The 21,769-nt window shown below is 40.5% G+C and overlaps 1 protein-coding gene across 4 annotated transcripts in view; it reads right to left on the minus strand.

Moving 5' to 3' along the window:
• The window catches only part of LOC118257644 (histone-arginine methyltransferase CARM1-like), a 76,669-nt gene extending 65,043 nt beyond the window's left edge, over positions 1-11,626 (minus strand). For all 4 annotated transcript variants that reach the window (XM_035565820.2, XM_035565816.2, XM_035565814.2 and 1 more), the window contains exon 1: positions 11,248-11,626. In XM_035565820.2, coding sequence (XP_035421713.1) covers positions 11,248-11,416 — 169 coding nt within the window. In that variant the 5' untranslated portion in view covers positions 11,417-11,626. The remainder of the gene's footprint in view (positions 1-11,247) is intronic.
• Between the last annotated feature and the right edge of the window lie 10,143 nt (positions 11,627-21,769).

Here is a 21,769-nt window from a genome sequence, read left to right on the forward strand (position 1 = left end):
TCCTCAGGAACAGTATACCTAAGCCGGTACACTCACACAGCAAAAGGCATCTTCCAAAGACACCGACTCACTCAAGCCTGGAAGTTATCTACAGGCAACACACTCCTGAGTTAATAGGTAACCTGACCTTTGAAGGCATAGCCAGTTTTTACCATGCACCTGTAAAGGGTCTGGTCAGTCAACCTCAATACTGAGTTCTGCCTTTACCCGCAGTCACAGGCAGCTTAACTAATAAAACATGTAATTGCAAGCAGATCAAGAGTCACTGATTGCAAGTGGTGTGAAAAGAATACTGTGGCACAGAACAATCCGTGCTGATTTTAAAAGAGTATTCCTATCTATTCTGTGAGCCTCAAGAATATTAAGTATCATGTTGCAATAACAACAAAGATTAGAAGAGGTAACTTGTTCTAGTTACTAGCATCACTGACACATTCAATTTTCAAAAGCATAATTCATTTTACCAAAAAAAAAAAAAAAAAAAAGAAGAGGACAGCAAGTTGATCTAGTTGATATTTAGAACCAAGGGTTCTGATTTTTGTTCCAATACTCAACCCACCTTACCCAACAATTTCCTTTTGCCTGTAATCTCAGTGGTGATGACTGCTCTAAATATTAACTGCATGATTTAAAGCCTAATAGCCTAATACATGACAGAAAAACAGCATCGAAAGGTGCAAAGAATCTTTGTGACATAGATTCACAATGCTGACAGTTTAGGACTACTTGGTATCCTGACTGGCTTGGATGTAGTTTGTAAGACACTCAGAGCTAAAGCAAGTATCCTAAAAATAACCACCCCAGGAATGTGATTTGAGGGACAGAATATAAGAATTGCTTTAATTGAACTATACTGACTTTCGAAGAAATTACTTTTTATAAACTCTCATTTAAATACCACTGAACTTTCTCAGTCTTTCCAGTCTGAGAAATGAATAATGAATTATACACCAGTATCTCTAACAGAGTATTAAGAGTTACTGTTCTGCTACAAACAGGCAGTTTCATTAACTTCAAATTAGAAAGTATTAATCATAGTCTACTATGCTAAATCACTGTAGATTAGTGACATGGCAGCAATATAGCACCGAGCTGTCAAGTGAGACATACAAATACAATGGTAATGTATATGCTACTTCCTTGTACTTTTGAAGGACATAGAATAAGAAAGTCAAAAATAGCATTTCATAATACCTCATACTGCTAGTGTCACGCTGCTGGTGTTTACTTGGCTTGAAATTTAATGAGTCAATGAATCTCCTTTTTCTATACAAAAACTTCTTGTAGAGGAAGGGCCTGGTGTAAAGTTACCAGATTTGCAGAAAGAGAAGGCCAGGCTCGATTCCTCACATTGCAACACCTTTTCTAATTTCAATAAAATATATTCACTTCTGCTTAAATTTTTCCTTATTTTATGTCCATACATTTTGAGAGTATCATTACAATTCAGCCACACTTTTATATAAATAAGATTTAAAAAGAATACCATAAAACTATCAAAGAAAAGCTACAATGATACATGCCTTTTGACTACCTGTATTTAAATTATAACAAGACTATAGATTGAAAAGCACAGTGTTCTCTGGACTGTACAGCACAATTATCTCAGCAGCATCACTTTAAAAAGAATTAATGGGTGCAGTGCAGCTCAAAATGCCAGCAGCAATTAATCTAGCACCTTGACAACCAAGCTTCTTCCATTTTGTACTGAGGAGTAAATTAACAGATTAAAATGCCTAAATATTTATTAGCCAATGCAAATTATTATCAAATATATATAATAGAAGGGGAAAAAAAAAAAGGATGTTTCCTGGAAAATTCCTCTTTTAATAGTGATAAAGAAATGAAGGAGAGCATTAAATTAAGAATCTCTTATCCATGGATATCTAATGAAACTAATTGTCTGCTTATGACTAACAACTTAAAATTAGGGAAATTAAGAAACTAGTCACTGCCCAATACATGATTTGTTAAACAAGAAAACAAGACAGTATTTTAAATTTTAATGAACTGGTCAGAGGTATCAAGGAAGAAAGAAACAAGACCCAGACATCCTCAGGACAGCAGTAATTTTTATTGCTTTACCTCAGTGTCCTGTGGTCTGCTATGTAGTCCGTAATTTTCAGTCATTTCTGGCTGCTGCTTCCAAAACAGCAGAAATATCTTTTTTTATTAGCTTAGTACATCTTAGTTATGTGATATATTTGAAGTAGTTTTCCCATTTTAGAAATATTTTATTTTATTTGCTTCTTGAATGTTTTTAATGTATGATTTGACAAAAATTCATGCAGACAACACAGTATTTCTTTCTGCTCAGAAAGGCATAGTCACTGTGTATGGTGGAGTTCCCAAGTTTTAAACACAGAGCATGGTAACTAATAATACATATTCAAGAATTCCTATATCTGGACAAATAATTGGAACTTCTTTCTATTAAATATTTCCCACACTTGTTTGGACCTATTACCATTGCCTGCACCTGCACTGCCTTGTACACATTTACATCATGCTGATTAGGAAACCAAACAAGCAGACATGCATTTAGGAAAACTAAGCTGCTAATACAGCATTTCTGATACAGTTTTAGAAAACACTTTAAATTAGGTCCACATTCAGCAAAGTCCACTGCATATTTGAAACATTCTGTGCATATGACTGTGTGAAATGTATGGAATACCTCTCTCTAGTGCACACTCTTTAGCTGCCAGTGTTGTGGTATACAAGCAGCTGGCACCAAAATGATCAGGCCATCCTGACCTCAGTGCAGATGGTTTGCTTTCCAGATGTTTATTATTAAACAGTTGCAGTTTGTTTTCTGGCTACAAAGAACCTGATCCTATGGACACATGCAGAGGTAATGACACCCATGCTACTTTCAAGAATACTGCCAACTGAATTTAATGAAAATAAATCACAGAGACAAAATAACTAGTATAGATTTTTTCAGGATAAGGATTTCTGTCAGCCTCACTGAAAACTATATAGCTGAACGGAGAAGGATGTAAAATGTTCATGTCGTGTTTTCAGATGCAGAGACCTTAACTAATTTATAGATAGAATAAGATTATTGAAAGGATAATATAATTTACCTTGGACTTACTTACGATCTAAATGTATATGTACACAGCATCAGTTTTACCCAGAGACTAAATAAATGAAAATTCACCCACAGAAAATTCAAGACAGGATAGGGAAATACCATCAAAATACACCAGTAATAGAACTTTTATTATGCTAATACAAACATGTAGAGGTGACCTGTGAGAGTATAGTTTTGACACCACAACTACATAGAAATCTTTTTCTGTTTTTAGAAAACTAGTTCAGTCATCTTTAGTTCACAGGACTAAACAGTAGAGACTTTTCTTGTATGAGAGAGAAGTACAGGTCCACTGCACTAAAATGCATTGCTGTGCAGAAGCTCTGCCAGCTATGAAAACATCTCCCTGACCAAAGTTTTCAGTTGACATTTCATTGCTTTTACAATAAATACACTGATCCCTTTACTTGGTTTTGGCTGGAGAAGAGACAGGCAGAAGCAGGCTCCCTTGAAATTAGTGAAAACTTTCCCACTAGTATTACCAGGTTTTGAATGAAACCCTTTTGGCATCTATCCATAGATTTTCTCTGTGTATGCAATTCAACTGAGCAAAATAGTGCAAAGTTCTGCATCCAAGTGCAAGGTCTTGCACCTGGATCAGGGCAATCCCAAGCACAAATACAGGCTGAGTAGAGAATGGATTGAGAGCAGCCCTTATGAGAAGCACCTGGGGGTGTTGGTGGACGAGAAGTTTGACATGAGCCAGCCAAGTGTACTTGCAGCCCAGAAAGCCAACCAGATCCTGGGCTGCATCAAAAAAAAAGCCTTGCCAGCAGGTGGAGGGACGTGATTCTCTGCCTTTGCTCTGCTCTGCTCAGACCCCACCTGGAGCACTGTGTTCAGCTCTGGAGCCCCCAGCACAAGACATGGAACTATTGGAATGAGCGCAGATGAAGGCCACAAGGATGATCAAGGGGCTGAAGCACCTCTCCTGTGAAGACAGGCTGATGGAGCTGGGGTTGTTCAGCCTAGAGAAGAGAAGGCTCCGGGCAGACCTTATAGTGGCCTTCCAGTACCTAAAGGGAGTCTACAGGAAAGCTGGGAAGGGACTCTTTGTCAAGGAGTGTAGTGATAGGACAAGGAGGAAGGGCTTTAAACTAAAAGAGAGTGGGTATAGCTTATATATAAGGAAAAAATTTTTTACTCAGAGGGTGGTGAGGCAATGAAACAGGTTGCCCAGAGAAGCTGTGGATGTCCCATCCCTGGAAGTGTTCAAGGCCAGGCTGGATGGGGCTTTGAGCAACCTGGTCTGGTGGAAGGTGTAAACCCCCCCATGGCCGGGGATTAGAATGTGGCGATCTTTAAGGTCCCTTCCAACCCAAGCCATTCAATGATTCTAAATAAACCTGTCCCCATAAAAACCTGAATAATTTCCCTTCTTTCCTCAAAAACAAACTCAGAAAAGTATATGTATTTCAGAGGGCAGACATATGCTAAACTCAATCTAGATTACTGTGACACTTACTGGCTGACTCCCAGATTTAAAAAAAACTGTCTGGCAAGGCATGCTTCTTTGTTAGCTTTGCAATCTGAAGGAAAACAAACAAACAAAAAAAAAACAACCAAGGATCTCCTCCTTTACTCCCTACTGACTTTTTAAAATCTCTATGTTCTAGTTGGGCTCTGAACTCCTTAAGAAAGAACTGCTCTGTTTTGTTTTAAGTATCTAAGCAGCACTGCAAAACATTTAAAAGCAAACATACAAAATTTATTTATTTTCACATACACAAATGTATTTTCAAAGTATGTTGCCTATCCAGGTAGTGAGGAAAAAAATGCATACAAAATATATTATTGTGGAAAATATGTATATTTTCCATGGTACCTATTTCCATCCAAACTATCTCTTCTTGACATGAGCACTGGATGTTCAAAGTCCTAATTTAGATCAGATTAAGTTGCAGAAAAAGTAACACAATTTAAAAGTATTTTATTCAGCAAGGCTTTTAAATTTTATCTGGTTCATTTAGAACTATTTATTGTTGTGAAAAAAAGTTTCCAGCCTTGACACCTTACTAGCACATAGACTGGACAATTTTTACTCATTCTCAGGATCCTTCCTCAGAGTTTAAGTTCATAAACAGCTGGAATCATCCTATAAACTCCTCAAGACATATCTTGAAACCTTTGCAAGACAGCTAAAGAGAAGTTGGAAAAAATGACATTTTTTTTTCTAGAAAGCTATACTAACAGCAATAGCATAAAGACCACCAAATTGCACCTTAAAATTGCCAGCATGAGAAAAAGAACTGGTTCAGAGGGCAAACACACAGACAGGGTAATAAGCCTGGGCAAATATAGTGGCTTCTCATCGTTATAGATGATACTATTTACAGTAAATTAAGCTCTAACACTTCCAGTACCAGCACCATCCACTATAAAGATACTTCAATCCATCTACAAATGGTCTCATTGCCACAGTTTCTAAGCACCATACGACTTTAAACATTTAGCTTTACCACACGGCTGATGGGTCAAGAAGTTGTATCACTGCATTTTTACTGACAGATTAGCTATATCATTGAGGCAGACACTTCATAGGAGATCACAGAACTGAAATCAGGCTTCCCTATTCCCCAGGCATCCCTAGCCAGGGCACCACATTTAATACACAGCACATGCAATGTGACAGTATAATATAAAAGCCTAACAAGAATTAGTTAAGAAGGGAGAAGCAAAATAATAATCATCATCACCATCATCACCAAAAAAGTAAAAAAAAAAAAAAGAGCAAGCAAACAAAACACACACACACACAAATAATAAATACATTAAAAAAAAAATCCCATCAACAGCAACGACCACAAACAAGCTACCCAGAATCCACTGTAGTCTTTCAGGTTAGTTATTGAACTTCTTTATTCAGTCTTTACAATCTCTCTATATACTTACCTACTTACTTATACAAACACACATCTCTGTATATATATATGTACATCTATATTCATGCAAATACAAAAACTGAGTGCTTTTTATTTTAACGGTGAGGCATGGTCCTACTGCAAAACTGACACTTTATCTATGTCTCCTTCCAGATGCAACAGGACCATATTGACTAGCAAACTACTTACATATTTCAAAAAAAAAATGTAACTTCTGCAGGGAAAAAAAATTGCACTTGAGAAATAAAAAAAAGTTCCTGTTAGAACTTAAATTTAAGGATTTATCTACTCAACTAACCACTAGAATACTTAGTAGTATGATATGAAACAGTTAACAGAAAAAAAAACAAACAGGATTACTGTTTCTAATCATACCACATTCAACAACACTACAATTCCTTCACATACACTATTCTGCTTATGCAATTTCCCCTTAGAAGGGACAGGGAAAATGAAAAGTAAACAAAAAAGGCCTGAAAATAACCATGACAATTTATAGAAACGTTAAGTGCTTTCCTTACCACCCCCCACCTACCCCTCCAAACCTTCTGTGCTTCCCTGATGGATATTGAAAGAGGGAAAGGGCAGCTAAAAGCCTCCATATCACCTCCATGTCAGAGCGTACATGACTTTTGTGTACAAAATGTTAACTAAGTGATCTGTTCAAACTTCCTCTAGCAACTGATTTTTCCACACTAGAAAAAATGAAGATTTTCATGGTGGAAAAAGAAATGTCAAACTACATCAGATCTGCTGTTCACAGTGGTTGCCCTCTCCCAGCACACTGGGGATGCTGATACTAGTAATAACTGTGAAATGCATGTGAATGTACAGTATCAGACCATAAATGACCATTCACACTATTATTACATTTTCTAGGGTATCCAATCCTGATACTTTTGCACTTCAGCTCATACAGCAATTATTTTATTTTCCTAGCCTCCTAATGTTTTAGGATTTAAAATTGTTCTCAGTATGTGATAGGAGAATATTACACAATATATTCAGCTAGAAGGTACTGCATGTGTGGAACTAGGCAAGGGCCAAATGAAAGAATGCAGAGTTTATCTCTTGTGGTTAATGGTTCATATCCAGTCCAGATCAATTGTGCCTGAAACTCACTACTATCTCTGTTTTGTTACCACTGAATTGGTGGAACTGGAGTAGCTTGAAGTGATGAGTTTTTCCAAGCTACAAAGTTTTAATTATCACCTGTGTTCTAGAGCACAAATAGAACACATTCACTTTGAGTCCATCAATGCTGCATACTTTCCCATTCATGTAATTTTATAAAAGCTAAATATATGGCTGATAATATTAGTACTTACTAAGACAAAAGGCAGCAGTGGCTCTCGACAGCTATCACATCCTGTGAGACAGTTAGTATTCCCTACTGACCATCCATCTTGTCTGCAGTTCATTTGTTTCATTAGAAAAACACCATGACTGAGCACAGTATTATCAACTTCTACTAGGTAATAGGGAGTTAGATGTGTTTTGTTCTTTGGAAGCTTAAATCTCACCTGTGTTTATATCCTTGACATTTGCAAGAGGACAACAATATCTCAATGGTAGGAACAGAAGTCAGTGCATGGCTCCAAGGAGTTAACAGTGTGTTCTTAAAGAGGATTCAAAGCCCATTGTTTTAATTGCCTATAGAACTGTCAGGTAACGTGGGGAAAAATACTTCAGAGAACCAGTAGCTAACCAGTATTTTTTCAGAACAACTAAGCAGGAATATGGCATAATTAAAGAAGGGCTGCTACAGCTAAGAAAAATTTCCAGACTGCCAAATTTGGTTTCAAAGCCTTCAATTAGAACTTAACTCAGTTTAAGATCACCACTTGCTTACATACCAAACATTATCACAGGAAAAGGAATCCAAGAGGTCTCCCAGTCTTGGAAAAGCCACCACACTGCTACATTTGCATTGTACTACACTCAGCCATCTGCTCTTAAGCTTCCCTTTATCCAAGTAGGTTGCAGTTCTGTTTTTTCTCTTGGTCTCTCAGGAGCACATCCTAGACACCAGTTTCTCCTTTCTTCCAAGATGTTCTATCTATTCATATCAGGACTTCTGCAATTCTGTTATGAGCATTCCATAAAACTGCTACAAGCCACGTTTTTTATATCCCATCCTCCCAAACCAATGCACAAAGCCACAGACAACAGGACTTCTTCTGTTCTACACCCTCAGAAATATCTTAACACCAGGTCTGATTCCTCTCAGCAGCAGCTGACAACATTTCAAGAGTAGTTTGGCAGTCAACATTTTCAGACCCAAATCAGATGTTACAAACCATCTCAGACAATCAGTAGTACCTGGTGATCATCTGTCTTACTGACACTATTCCTCCGCAAGCGGCATCAGTTTCCAGCTCTCCTTGGAGAGGAGAGTTGTCCAAGAACGAGCTGGACAACTCACCAGAAAACCCAATGGACCCTTCTCTCAAATGGCTGTAGCTCCAGATCAGCACTGGGCCCACTGTACAGTATTCAGAAGCGTACTTGTATCCTGCCTTTGGTACCTGTACTTTATAAAACCCAGTGCTTCTTCTCACTCTACATATATTAACAACACATTGTGGAGTTTCTTTCTCTCTCCCATCCCACAGCTGAAACAAAGTCTTTGCCTGATAAAGCACAATCCTTCATTCTTCCCTGTTTCAACATCTTGTGTGTATCTGTGAGTTTCTGCATCACTCAGGTTCACAACCAGTGGTTCCACTTACGGAGAAATTCTACAGCTTCCAACTCCTTCCAGGGGATATAGAGTAGTTGTATTGATTTCTGAGTATAGAGGTAACTCTCTACTCAGTTATCATCATCACATTATAAACAGTAATAGAACAGGTTCAGACAAACACAGCAGTGATAGGAGAGGTATAAAGCCTAAGATAAACTGCATGCTATTACAAGGATAAGAATGTGATTCCGATTGAGTGAAATCATAGATCTGCAGTTAAAGAATGTCTCTACAGAATAATTCTTCAATGAACTGTAAGTTACAGACAGTTTACAACTTTTTATTTTAAAGTGCATGCTTCATTCTCCACAATTCCTTACAGACAAATATTCCCTTACCAGTGAAGTAGATGGTAACCTAAACTAGAACTGTTGTGTGTTTTTTTTTTTTCTTTTAAAATCAGAAAGGAAACAATAATCCTCCTTCCAGATGTGTTTAAAGAATCACAAAAGCCACAAGCAAGTTATTTTTTCCCAAACACACCTAATATATAGCTTTGGGAGACTTATCCAGGTAGAAAGCCTGAAAAAAAAAAAGAAATTCTCATCACTTCAATGTGAAGTATGAAGGGAAAAAAAAAAGCCAACCCTTCAAATTGCACCATTTTTTAAATTGCTTAAATAGCCCATATCTTAGCACCACCAAGTAAAGGCACCACAGTAAGATCAATTGTATTCAAGCTTTGTAAGAAAACATTTTTCCTTTTCACGGCAAAATTGTCCATCCTAGGTAACCCAACATAATTCAATAGCAAGATTATTCTAATGAGTGGATATTAAAGCTAGACAAACACACTACATTGGCAGAACTAGAGTATTTCAAACTAGGTGTTTGATGATTGTTTCTCCCATCTAATGCACAGTCACAATAATCATTGTTACTGAACTCCCAGATACCACTACAAAGATTTGTGTTATGCATATGGTCTGATAGGGCATAGCTTCAACATCTTCATATGAAAGGAAGAAGATGAAAGAAAACAGCTTGCACTTTAGAACACGTTTGCAATTCCCCCCCTTTTAGCAAGAATAGCAAAACTATATACTGATGTCCAAAGATGCACCCTCATGCAAAATTTACCAGACAAGTCTTCAGTAAATGCCTTGCAACACTGAAGTGTTAAATAAATATATAAATAATTTAAAAATCCCTTCTGTATCTTCAGAGTTTTCAGTTATGTTCCATGTGAGCCCTTCCAAGAAAAAATCTGGTAACAATGTTACCCGGCTTCCCCCAGGTCTTTCATGCGCTTGCATGCAAGAATGAACATATGTGAAGTGATAGACCAATACAACATTAACTACATCAAATTAATGCAATCTAAGATAGAAGCAGATCTTGTGGTTAGTGGTTAGTTTTTGTCATTCACACTTTTTTAAACGGCATGTTAAATATCTGATAATACAAGCAAACACTGAGTATACGACATGTCTAGTATATGTTGAGTCTGAACTGTTCATATACTGGTTTATTCAGATAGAATCATAGAATCCTTAAGATTGGAAAAGACCTCTAAGATTATCTAGTCCGACCTTTACCATGGCTGACCTAAACCTAAACAAGACTGTAACCCATATATTTCAGCAATCTTGTCAGAAGTTACTCAGCTCACTCTTAACAAATCAGTCCCAACAAGCGCTCTGTGTCTAGACCTGTGTAGGACTGAGCTCATATTCACCCACCTCGTTGACTGCATATTTACTTCCTATAGATACAGCAGTTTCTGCTTTTCCCCAGTCATCTCACCGTGCAGAATCAGGAACAGTTTGTTTTAGGTTTCAATGTCAGCCCATTTATCAGCCTGTAAAGACCAAAATCTGAACGAATAACTGTTCTGGATGCAGCCATGACCCGTATTTCCTGTGTTTCCCATGTTTCTTAAGTTTGCCCCTTGTGCATCTTAAACAGCTTGCCCACAAGTAACGGAGCCCACTCAGCCACCATTTCAGGGCGGACCGCTGCCTCCTGGACCCCTTCGGACCCTCTCCGCTGCGCATCCCAGGGCTCTGCCGTGCTCTACCGCCCTCACAGAGCGTTTGCCAAACGGGAAGGAAGAGCAGCAGAAAAGTAAAACTTTTTTTTTTTTCTTTTTTTCTGTTGACACAACTACAGTGTGGCTTCTTTACCTCCCACCCTCCCCAGCTCCTCTATTTTGCCTCGTCTCCCTCGGCAGATCCTGTCCTCCAGACAAGCGGGACAGACCCCCTCGAGCCGAAGTCCTCCCCCAGTTAAAGTTAGGAACTCGACAGCACGGAGCTAGCTCGGCACTGCCATCCCAGCGAGTGCCGCCTCGTCACCGCTCGGCACGGGGCGAGCCTGGGCGCCGCAGCCCGTCCGTTAGCGGCCATTAGCGGCCCGGGACGCCCCGCCGCCAGCACCCGACCCGCGAGGCGCTGAGGGGAGGCGGCGGCAGCGCCCTGAGGGGAAGGGCGAGGCCGCTCCGTGCGGCGAAGGCGCGACCCCCCTTTGCCGCTGAGGCGGCGGGGGGCATGCGGCAGCGGCGCGGCTGGGTACTTAACCGTCTGTCACGGTGAGCTGGGCGTCCTCCTCTCCCGGCTGCACCTCCAGCTGCAGGGCTTTCTGGCTGGGGCTGGCGAGGCGCAGCCCCGCCAGCAGCTCGTCGCTGAGGAGGAGCAGCTTCACGCCGCACCGCAGCGGCCGCTGCTCCTGAGAAGACGACGCGGCCATCGTCCTCGCCGCACCACCTCGGCTACGAGCCGCTGCCCGACGAGCCGGACTCTGGCGGAGTTGCTCCTGCCGCCGACTCCTACCAGCCCCAGGGGAAGACTGCAGAGGCGGCTTCGCCGAGCGGCGGAGACACCCCCTGGCGCTGCCCGGCACCTGCCCAGCAGCCTCGCCCCGCCCCTCAGGGCGCTCCTCAGGCCCACGGCTGCGGGCACGGGCGGCAGCGGGCTCCCGAGGTCCGGCAGCGACACCTCCCGGCCGCAGCGCCGCCACCGCACCGCGGTGAGCCGGGGGCCTGCGGGGGGCTGGCGGGCGGCCTGGGCACGGCACGGGGGAAAGGCGGCACGGCCCGTGTCGGGCTCCACGTTCGCACCCGGCCCCTTGGGACAGAGCCTGTGGCGAGGATTTTACGGGGAAGAGGCACTGAAACACAGACAGTTCGGCTTCTCCCCCCCCACGCCTCGATGTTTACAGCTCTATTTTCGAAGAGCTTAACCGTGTACCTAACATTAACCAGTAGGTGTCGCTATTTTGCTGTAAAACGTTTTCTGTTTTTTTTTTGTTTGTTTGTTTTGTTTTTTTTTTCCTAAAGTCCTGGTATGGGGGAAAAATATATATATTTTTTTCTGCTTTGTTTGCGTCTATATCAAAGAAACACGGTGAGGTTTAACTTTAACTAATGAATACTCGAAAAGTGCTCTGAGCACTGTTGAAACGGGCTTTGGCTCATTTTCCAGGCATTATTGCAGTAAGTACATCAGTAAGATCTCCAGACCATGAGATGGGCTAGCTTGTCTCTAGCTGGCTGGAAAGTTAGAGAATGTACTTGCGCTGGCTGAGTCAACAGGTCTGTCTCCCAGATGGACAGAAACTTGTTCCACTGAGTCACTTAATCTACAAAACGTAGTGAAGTAGCACACACACTGCTGAGCGTTTCTTTGCACTAATGACCTGGATGTTTTGTGTGTAAAGACAACAAAGTTCTGTCACTGCAATAGCATGTTTCTCTGCCTCAACTTAATTAACCTTTCTAAGAAGGAAAAGGAGACATCCTCCCCCCCAGTTCTTCTGTCAAGGAATTATTAATAGTCCTGTACAAAAAATTGACTTCGCCTTTACAAGGAGGAATAAGACAGTCTGCACATACCATCAGGTGTTTGTCCATAGCAAACTGCATGGGGAAAGTTAGGGCTTTGGCAGTCAGCTGGATTGCTTATGCCCAAAGCCAACTCCACAGCCTCTTAGCTAACCTCTAGGTCAAAGAATGGGGATTTCTGGACTGTCAACTTCATGACTGCAATGAAGTGTTGAATACATACGAGTAAGTCAAGGTTATGCTTGCTAAATGCAGAAAAGCAAATCCATCTGTAGCTGGAATATAAGGCAAGAGCCAGAATAAGAGTTACAGAAGTTCAGTAGATAAGCAGGAAAATGTTTCACAGGGTAATTCTGCCTCTCCTAGTGTCAAACTCTAACCCTTGTTAGGGGTCCTGAGGCCACTCCAACCCTGTGATGGGCCCCATGGCTGGGCCAGAGAACCAACCTGTGCCACTATCAGTTGCCCCTATATGCAAGATAAAAAAAAAATGGATGCAAAAGTCAAGTTGTTTAGAAGGGAAAGGAATTCCTATTCAGACAAGGAAAGAAGAAGAAGAGATTACTAGGAAGTGGCTGAGCCATCATGGGAACAGGAGGATGAAGATGAAGATATCATCAATAACTACCTGATCCATATCCCAGGGTAAGCTATGAGATATGTGAACAGATTTCATCCGTTGTCCAGATGAGCACATTGTCACCTGGCTGCTCCAATCCTGGGATAGCAGGGCCAGTAGCCAGAATTAGAGGTCAGGGAAGCCAGGCAGCTGGGATTCGTCTCTAGGGAAGGGGGCATTGACAAAGTAATTGGAAAAGGAGCGCAAGTCCTCAGCCTCTGGAGGTGACTTCTGTCAGATATGAAGTAAAAATATCCTTTAATGGAAGATGATGTATGTTACCCACGCAAGTGGACAACCATAGAGAGGTATATCCAGTACCTTAGAGAACTAGCCATGCTGGAGGTGATTTATGATAACCTAGACAACATACAGCTATCCAAAGATCTAGGTGAAGTCAAGTGCATGCAACCCATGTGATGGAAGTTTATATGGAGTGCACCATGATCATATGCCAGTTCATTGGCAGTAATGACCTGGAAAGACTGAGAGGAAACCATGGTGGATGAATTGGACAGCCAACTCCAGCAGTATGAAGAAAGTCTCTCTTCTTCCCTACTGGCCTGCATCGTGACTGTGAAGAAACTTTCCCAAGAGGTCCATCAACTGAAAGAGAATGCTTTGGAGAAATCTTCCCAACAGGTCCACTAACTTAAAGAAAATATATCTTCCTCCCCACCTGAATGAACCAGTATCTCATCAATCAGGAGTAAGCATCCCTCTGCTCAAGAAGGGGGATATTGTGGTTACCACATGCCACACTCTAGTTTTACCTGCGTGACCATGGAAAGGACGTGAGAAAATGGTATGGAAAATGGGAGGCACAGTTATGTGAGTTGCAAGGAAAAACAATCACAAAAGGGAGTTTTTCTGAGAAAATTGCTGCTCCAGCTTCCAGTGGTCCGTCCCCCAGACACGGTAATGAATACTCTGACCAGTACTAGAGGGGCCCTGCCTCCAGCCAGAGTAAGGAAAGGGACAGTCAGGTTTATTGGACTGTATGGGTTCGATGTCCTGGCACATCAGACCCTCAGAAGTATAAGGATCTAGTGGACACCAGTGCACAGTGTACTGTAATGCCATCAAACTATAAAGGGTCAGAACCCACTTATATTTCTGGAGTGACAGGGGGATCCCAACAACTAACTGTATTGGAGGCTGAAATGAGCCTAACCAGGAATGAGTGGCAAAAGCACCCCATTGTGACTGGCTCAGAGGCTCTGTGCGTCCTTGTCATAGACAACCTCAGGAGAGGGTATTTCAAGGACACAAAAGGGTACTGGTGGGCTTTTGGCATAGATGCTCTGGAGACAGAGAAAATTAAACACCTAACTACTTTGCCTGGTCTCTCAGATGACCTTCTGTTGTGGGGCTTCTGAGGGCTGAAGAACAGCAGGTGGCAATCGCTACCACAACTGTGCACTGGTGGCAATATCACACCAAGCGAGACCCTCTGATTCCCATCCATACGTTCAACTGGAGCATCCATAAGATCAACTGGAGAGCCAAGGAGCGATCAGCAAGACTCACTCAACCTCTAATAGTCCCACATGGACAGTGCAAATGTCTAATGGTGAGTGGAGACTAACAGTGGACTATCGTGGCCTGAATGATGTTACACCACTGTTAAGTGCTGCTGTGCTGGACATGCTATACTTTAGTGCAAACTGGAGTCAAAGGCAGCCAAGTGGTATGCCAAAACTGGTATCATTAATGAATTTTTCTCAACCCCTTTGGCAGCAGATTGCAGGCTGCAGTTTGTTTTCACTTGGAAGGGCATCCAGTACACCTGGAATCAACTGCCCCATGGCTGGAAACACAGCCCTACCATTTGCCATGGACTGATCCAGACTGCAGCGGAATAGGGGGAAGCTCCTGAACACCTGCAGTACATCGATGACATCATTGTGTGGGGTGACACAGCAGAAGTTTTTACAAAAGGGAAGAAAGTAGTCCAAATCCTTCCAAATCCTTTTGCTATAAAACAAAACAAGTCAAAGGACCTACACAGGAGATCCAGTTTTTAGGAATAAAATGGCAGGATAGATGTCATCAGATTCCAATGACACATGCTGAAGAGGCCCCACTGTATAACAAGCTACCAGAAAATGAGAAGCAATATGCCCTGTTCACTGATGGGTCCTATCGTATTGTGGGAAAACATTGGAGGTGGAAGGCTGCTGTATGGAGTCCTACATAACAAGTTGTAGAAACTGCTGAAGGAGAAGGTGAATTGAAACAATTTGCAGAAGTGAAGGCCATCCAGCTGGCTTTAGATAGCACTGAATGATGAAAGTGGCCAGTCTTCTATCTCTAAACTAACTGATGGATGGTGGCAAATGCCCTGTGGGGGTGGTTACAGCAATGGAAGCAGAGCAACTGGCAGCACAGGTACAAACCCATCTGGGCTGCTGCATTGTGGCAAGATATTGCTGCCCAGACAGAGAACCTGGTTGTAAAAGTATGCCCTCGTGTACCCAAGAGTTGGGCTACTGAAGAACATCAACACAACCAGCAGGTGGATCAGGCTGCTAAGACTGAAGTAGTTCTGGTGGATCTGGACTGGCAACATAAGGGTGAGTTAGTTATAGCTTGATGGGCCCATGACATCTCAGGCCACTGAGGAAGAGATGCAACATACAGATGGGCTTGTGATCGAGGGGTGGACCTGACCATGGACAATAGCGCACAGGTTATTCATGACTGCGAAAAATGTGGTGCAATCAAGCAAGCCAAGCAGATAAAGCCTCTCTGGTATGGAGGATGGTGACTGAAATATAAATATGCGGAGGCCTGGCAGATTGATTAGATCACACTCCCTCTGACCTGCAACAGCAAGCGCCATGCAATTACAGTGGAGGAAGCAACCAGTGGGTATCTGGAAACATATCCTGTGCCCCATATCACCACCCAGAACACTACTCTGGGCCTTGAAAAGCAAGTCCTACGGTGACATGGCACCTTGGGCAGAATTGAATCAGACAATGGGATTCATTTCCGGAACAACCTCATAGATAATTGGGCCAAAGAGCACAGTATTGAGTGAGTATATCATATCCCCTATCATGCACCAGCCTTCAGGAAATATGAGCAATATAATGGACAGTTAAAGACTACACTGAAGGCAATGGGTGCTGAGACATTCAAACATTGGGATATACACATAGCAAAGGCCAAATGGTTAGTCAACACTAGGGGATCTACCAAGCATGCTGGACCTGCCCAATCAAACGTTACATACTGTTGAAGGGGATAAAATCCCTGTAGTGCCTGTAAAAAGCAAGCTGGGGAAGGCAGTCTGGGCTGTTCCTGCCTCAGGCAAAAGCAAACCCATCCATGGGGTTTCCTTTGCTCAAAGACCTGGGTACACTTGGTGGATAATGCTGAAGAATGGGAAAGTCCAATGTGTACCTCATGGGAATCTGATGTTGTGTGAGAATAGCCCATGATTTGAATTGTATGATGTTAATTGCTGTGTAATACTGTACATCATCACAAATAAGATTGCTACGTCACATTAATAGTATCACAGTAAGAGTCACCTAGATAATGACAAATGAATTTTGATAGAACTGCACAAACACAGTAGTGATGGGATCAGAACTGGCTTCAGCATGCAACAATTCAACACCACACACCATCTGACAAACTAAACTAACTCAATGGACATTATGTATATGTGTATATGTATATATACAGGAAAAGTGATTAATTGGGATATTTTGGAAAGTGTGGGACCCGAGCATTTCAGCTAGGGTTTCAGCTAAGATAGAGTTCATTTTCCTCCTAGTATCTGATACGGTGTTGTGTTTTGGATTTAGGATGAGAATAATGCTGCTAACATGCTGATGTTTTAGTTGTTGCTGAGCAGTGCTTACACAAAGCCAAGGACTTTTCAGCTCTCATGCTGCCAGTGAGGAGGCTGGGGGTGCACAAGAAGCTGGGAGGGGACAGAACCAGGACAGCTGACCCAAACTGGCCAAAGGGATGTCCCACAGGGATATCCCATACCATATGACATTATGCTGAACAATAAAAACGGGGTGGCTGGCCAGGATGGGGGGGAGGGGAGGGCTGCTGCTCAGGGATGGGATGGGCATCTGTCAGTGGGTGGTAGGCAATTGCTTTGTGCAGCACTTGCTTTGTATGTATGTATGTAAGTTTGTATCTATTATTATTATTTCTCTTCCTTTTCTGTCCTATTAAACTGTATTCACCTCAACCCACAAGCTTGTACTTCACCCCCCCCCCCCCCAACAATGCTCTTCCCCATCCCACTGCGGGTAGGGGTTGTGAGCAAACAGCTGCATGGTGCTTAGCTGCCTACCAAGTTAAACCATAACACACAAATTCTTTGAGTACTACAAGCTGCTTTATACCCAAGTCTTTGTGTCCATCACTTCAATCAATTTATTGTTAGAACAGCTTCTTCAGCTGCTTCTACAGTCTTTCAGTATTGGTGAAAGACAATATAACCTCAGAATGCAGCTTCTGCAAACAACCAGTTCATGAACCAGTTCATAGTCCTTCTAAAGTGCATATTAAACGGTATTCAGGTATTTCTGTTCACAACAGTATTCCCAGTAGCTATCTTAACTCTGCTTTAACACCTCAAGGATTGCAAATATCCTTCTGCCATTACATCTTTAAAGAAGATAAAGAACCTGAACACTTCCATGCTTTCAGCAGGTTGTCAGGACTTTCTAACCAACAGCAGCAGAGACATTAGTACAAACCACTTTTAGCAGTAGTTTGAGCAAAGGTGGTTAAACCAGAGCTGTGTCAGGACACTGTCGATTAGTGTGGTTCCACTGTGGGCAAGAGTTACATCCAACTGCAAAGAGAACAGCTTGAGGCAGCATTTCTTTTTATACCACTTCAAGCTACATCTCTGAAAGTATGTCTGATTTACTAACTACTAATTACTAAATAAGCACTGACCTACTACGTCTGCCCTAAACTCTGATAATGAAAGCAGCAGCAGATTTTTCGTGCAGTATGCCAGTGGAAAATATCAATATGTAGAGGGATTCTTTTTAGAACAGTCCTACTTGTCAAATTGCTTAGAATAAACTGCCATCAGCAGCACATTGTAGTCAAGGACAAGTAGTTTTAGATTTTTAATAGAAAAATTGTACTGATTTGGTTAATACAGGTATTAGATAAGAACATATAAAATGGGATTTAGCAAAATTTAGAATGAAATCAGAACAGCAGAATCAAGTAAGCCTAAAAACTCTCTCTGGTGTACTGTCAACACGCCAAAAATGGATCAAGGATTCTAACTTGCCTTGGTCAGATGTCTTTTTGGAACAATAACTGACTTTAATTTTCACGTGGCTTTTGGCATAGACCTTAATATGGACCTAAACTGATACAAATTGGATAGCTGCAGGCTATATGACATTTTGTAGAATAGAAACCAGTGCTTTAGATAAGACAAATTAAATACACTTAAATAACTTGATATAGAATGTATCATATTTATTTTGTATCATTACCATCGTGCAGAAAATTACTTCACAGAAGTAATAATAATAAAAATAATCTTCATTTGTAACCCTTACACTAGAGTCCTCTTACAGCACCTAGTCTGTCTGAATTTCTCCTATATTTCTGTTGCAGTTCAGGCTTTAAGTGCTGGACTGTAGCACTTCAGGATGCTGAACAAAACTTCCCTCAGTTAACTAATTAAGACACTTTAATCAATATCAGCAACAGCAGAGGTTGAATTCTGCAGGATCTTCCTGGTAATACCATCACTGGGAAAGAACTGAATGATACTACAGCCTGTTGGCTCTATCAATTATTAGTTGGCATGAGAGATACTCCTCTATGGATTGTTTTCTCCTGTATGTGTGCTGGAGCAAGACCTTTTCAGTGTCAGCAAGGCACCAGCTAGGCAATGGAGACTTAGTGTCCATTAACAGACCAATTAGGAGCATTCTGTAAACATAGATGTATGTGGGTGGTCACTATAGTAGAAAATCTGTATTCTTGTTTGGTAGGATGCATTGCAGGAACCAGTACTGTACTCTACTAAGCTTATGGACTTTATTTGAAATGAAATGAGAGACAAGGACTGAGCCTACAGTTCAACTTACAGCTGAACTTTCTGAGAAAAATAAAGCTTTCCTATCCTTACTATAATTTTGTGAGAAATACCTGTTCTATATTTTGTATCCAATAGCCATTTTGATTTTTTGTCACCTATTACTTGGTGGGTCCTTCCCAGTTAAAATAACATTTTGTATTTTATATGAAACCATGCCTGGAACACACACTAGAGACCCATGAGAAAAATAACCTGATAAGATTAGGCCTTTGTATTTGTTTTGTGAAACTGCAAAAACATTCAGTGCATTAGTATATTGTAGAATACTTACAACAAACCCTTCAGAAGTAGTTTCTAGTCGCAATGAAAATTAACACCCAATAATTCCTGGAGGCTTAAGTCTGCAAGCCCCCTCACTGACAGCTGTTAACTAGCTAAATCTGTAATTGGGTAGTATTGGTGATATTTAAATTATTAAGTATTTTACTATCTGTATTTACTGGGTAGATGGACAGTCTGAGACATGTTCATTACTTACTTTTGTTGCTGCTAAATAAGTGTTTGCGCTCTTATTTAGAATTCATAAGTAGAAATAAATTTCTCTCTCAAAATCTACAGTATTACAATCCAAAATAGCTGGCTATATAAAAACTGAAGCAATACAGTTATGTTTGTAACAAGAAAACAAATTTATTGATTTTAAAAGACAAGACACAATTTTGTTTTGAAAAACACAAAAAGCTAGCCTGAGTTCAAGTCTGAAATATTCAGAAAAATCCTACTGTCTTTAGTATGTTCCAGTCATTTTTTTAAACAACACACTAAAAGTTAATATATATTTTTATAATTATAAAAGTTCCCCAGTTATTGTACAGTACACAATACAAATTGCCCACAAACTATTATTTAGCTCCTGCCAGTTTTGAGAGGACATGATATACTAAAAGATTTAGCATTTCTCACAAAAATCACATCAGGAAATACGTATTTACAAAATCAAATACATTATACAAAAAAACCATCACGTTATTCTGTAAAGATGTCTTTTTTAAATAATTAAAAAGTATATTCAACTGTAGTCCAAAAACTGGAAAAGAACATTACATTATCTCACACATACAATCTACAAAAAGTTGCTTACCTCATTTACATAATATATTCAGTCAACTGGAAAATAAAAGTTTGAGTATGTCCTAGTGTTATGATGTTTCTGTGCTGTGGGACTGAATAATGTAATCTGCCACTTACTAAGTGAAAATTTAAATGATGGCACTTTAAAAAAAATACAGTATAAAATAAATGCAAGAATGGAAGTTTCCTAGAAGGTAAGAAAGCCCTGAGTGATGACAAAATTACTGATTGGTAGCTCTAGAATTAACCTAATTAAAGTTTACCACCTCAGGCACAATTTTCCAAGTTTTTGAAAGGCACTCGAAGTTTCTTTAACAGCCTCATTGGTTATTAACTGTAAATCCAAATTTTCAGTGAAGATGCATGGAGATGGGCAACTTGCTTTGGTACAAAGTGTTATTTTTCTGACATTTTAAATTGCTTAATTGGGTTGCTTTAAGATGGATATAATGTTTAAATGCAAAGCAATCACATTAATATTGTATTGAAGGAAACTTTATTTGGGGAACCCTTTAGTATTCTTTGTGTAAAAAGCTCTTACTGACATCAGCAAGTCAAAAATAATTGAAATGAGTTCCTGGTAAATACCAATCCATGTGAGGTTGTCCCTCCAAAATTCCTGTGACAAGGACATTTATTGTTTCAAAGTAAAATTCATCCAGAACTGAAAACTCTTGTGAGACATTTGCACCTGAATCAAGAAAGTGCTTAAGAATATAGAAAAAAATATTTTTTCTAATTTAGATGTAAGTGAGGCTCATTTGATGCTCATAGTCTTGTTCTGGGCCTTCTTTTCTACAGTAAATTTCACCCTTTATGAGCAATCTAGAAGAACATTTCTTAGCAAATATTTAACTACTCAGGGCTTCCAATCCCAAATTGTTAATTTATTTTTTCAAAAGGAAAAGGAAAAAAAATCAGAATAAAACGAGTTAAAATGATCATTTTCAAACTAAGGCATATTTTACTTCAAACAAACATTAGGCAGTCACTTTGTAAGTGGCTTTTACTATTTCTCAAGTTAAACTGGTAAATTAAACTCAGGTCTACTGGCACATAAAATCACTAGCAGCAATGATCAAGGCATGCAAACTCAGAAGCATTTACATTAAATTATGAATAAAAAAGTTGTTAAATTAAAACCCTTTGAGTATTGCATTTATGATAATTAATTCTGCATGAATTTGCATTAACTGACTAAAAATGTTTACAGCTTACTTGCATTATACTACTGACGTAATTGCATTAAATAACTTAAAAAGAGACCTTTGTTTTTGCCCTCAGCTAGACTTAAATAAGTACAGCTGCATTTAGTGTTTGCTGACTGATTGAAACTGCAAGAAACCAGTAGAAAATGTACAGTACTCTCACTTAGTAAGGTGGCATTTCTCTCTTTAATTTCAAAGAATCTGTACTTGCTACTACACTAGTTTCCTTGCTCTTTCGAGCAGTATT

The sequence above is a fragment of the Cygnus atratus genome, chromosome Z (assembly GCF_013377495.2).
Source record: "Cygnus atratus isolate AKBS03 ecotype Queensland, Australia chromosome Z, CAtr_DNAZoo_HiC_assembly, whole genome shotgun sequence".
NCBI classification, from domain to species: domain Eukaryota; kingdom Metazoa; phylum Chordata; class Aves; order Anseriformes; family Anatidae; genus Cygnus; species Cygnus atratus.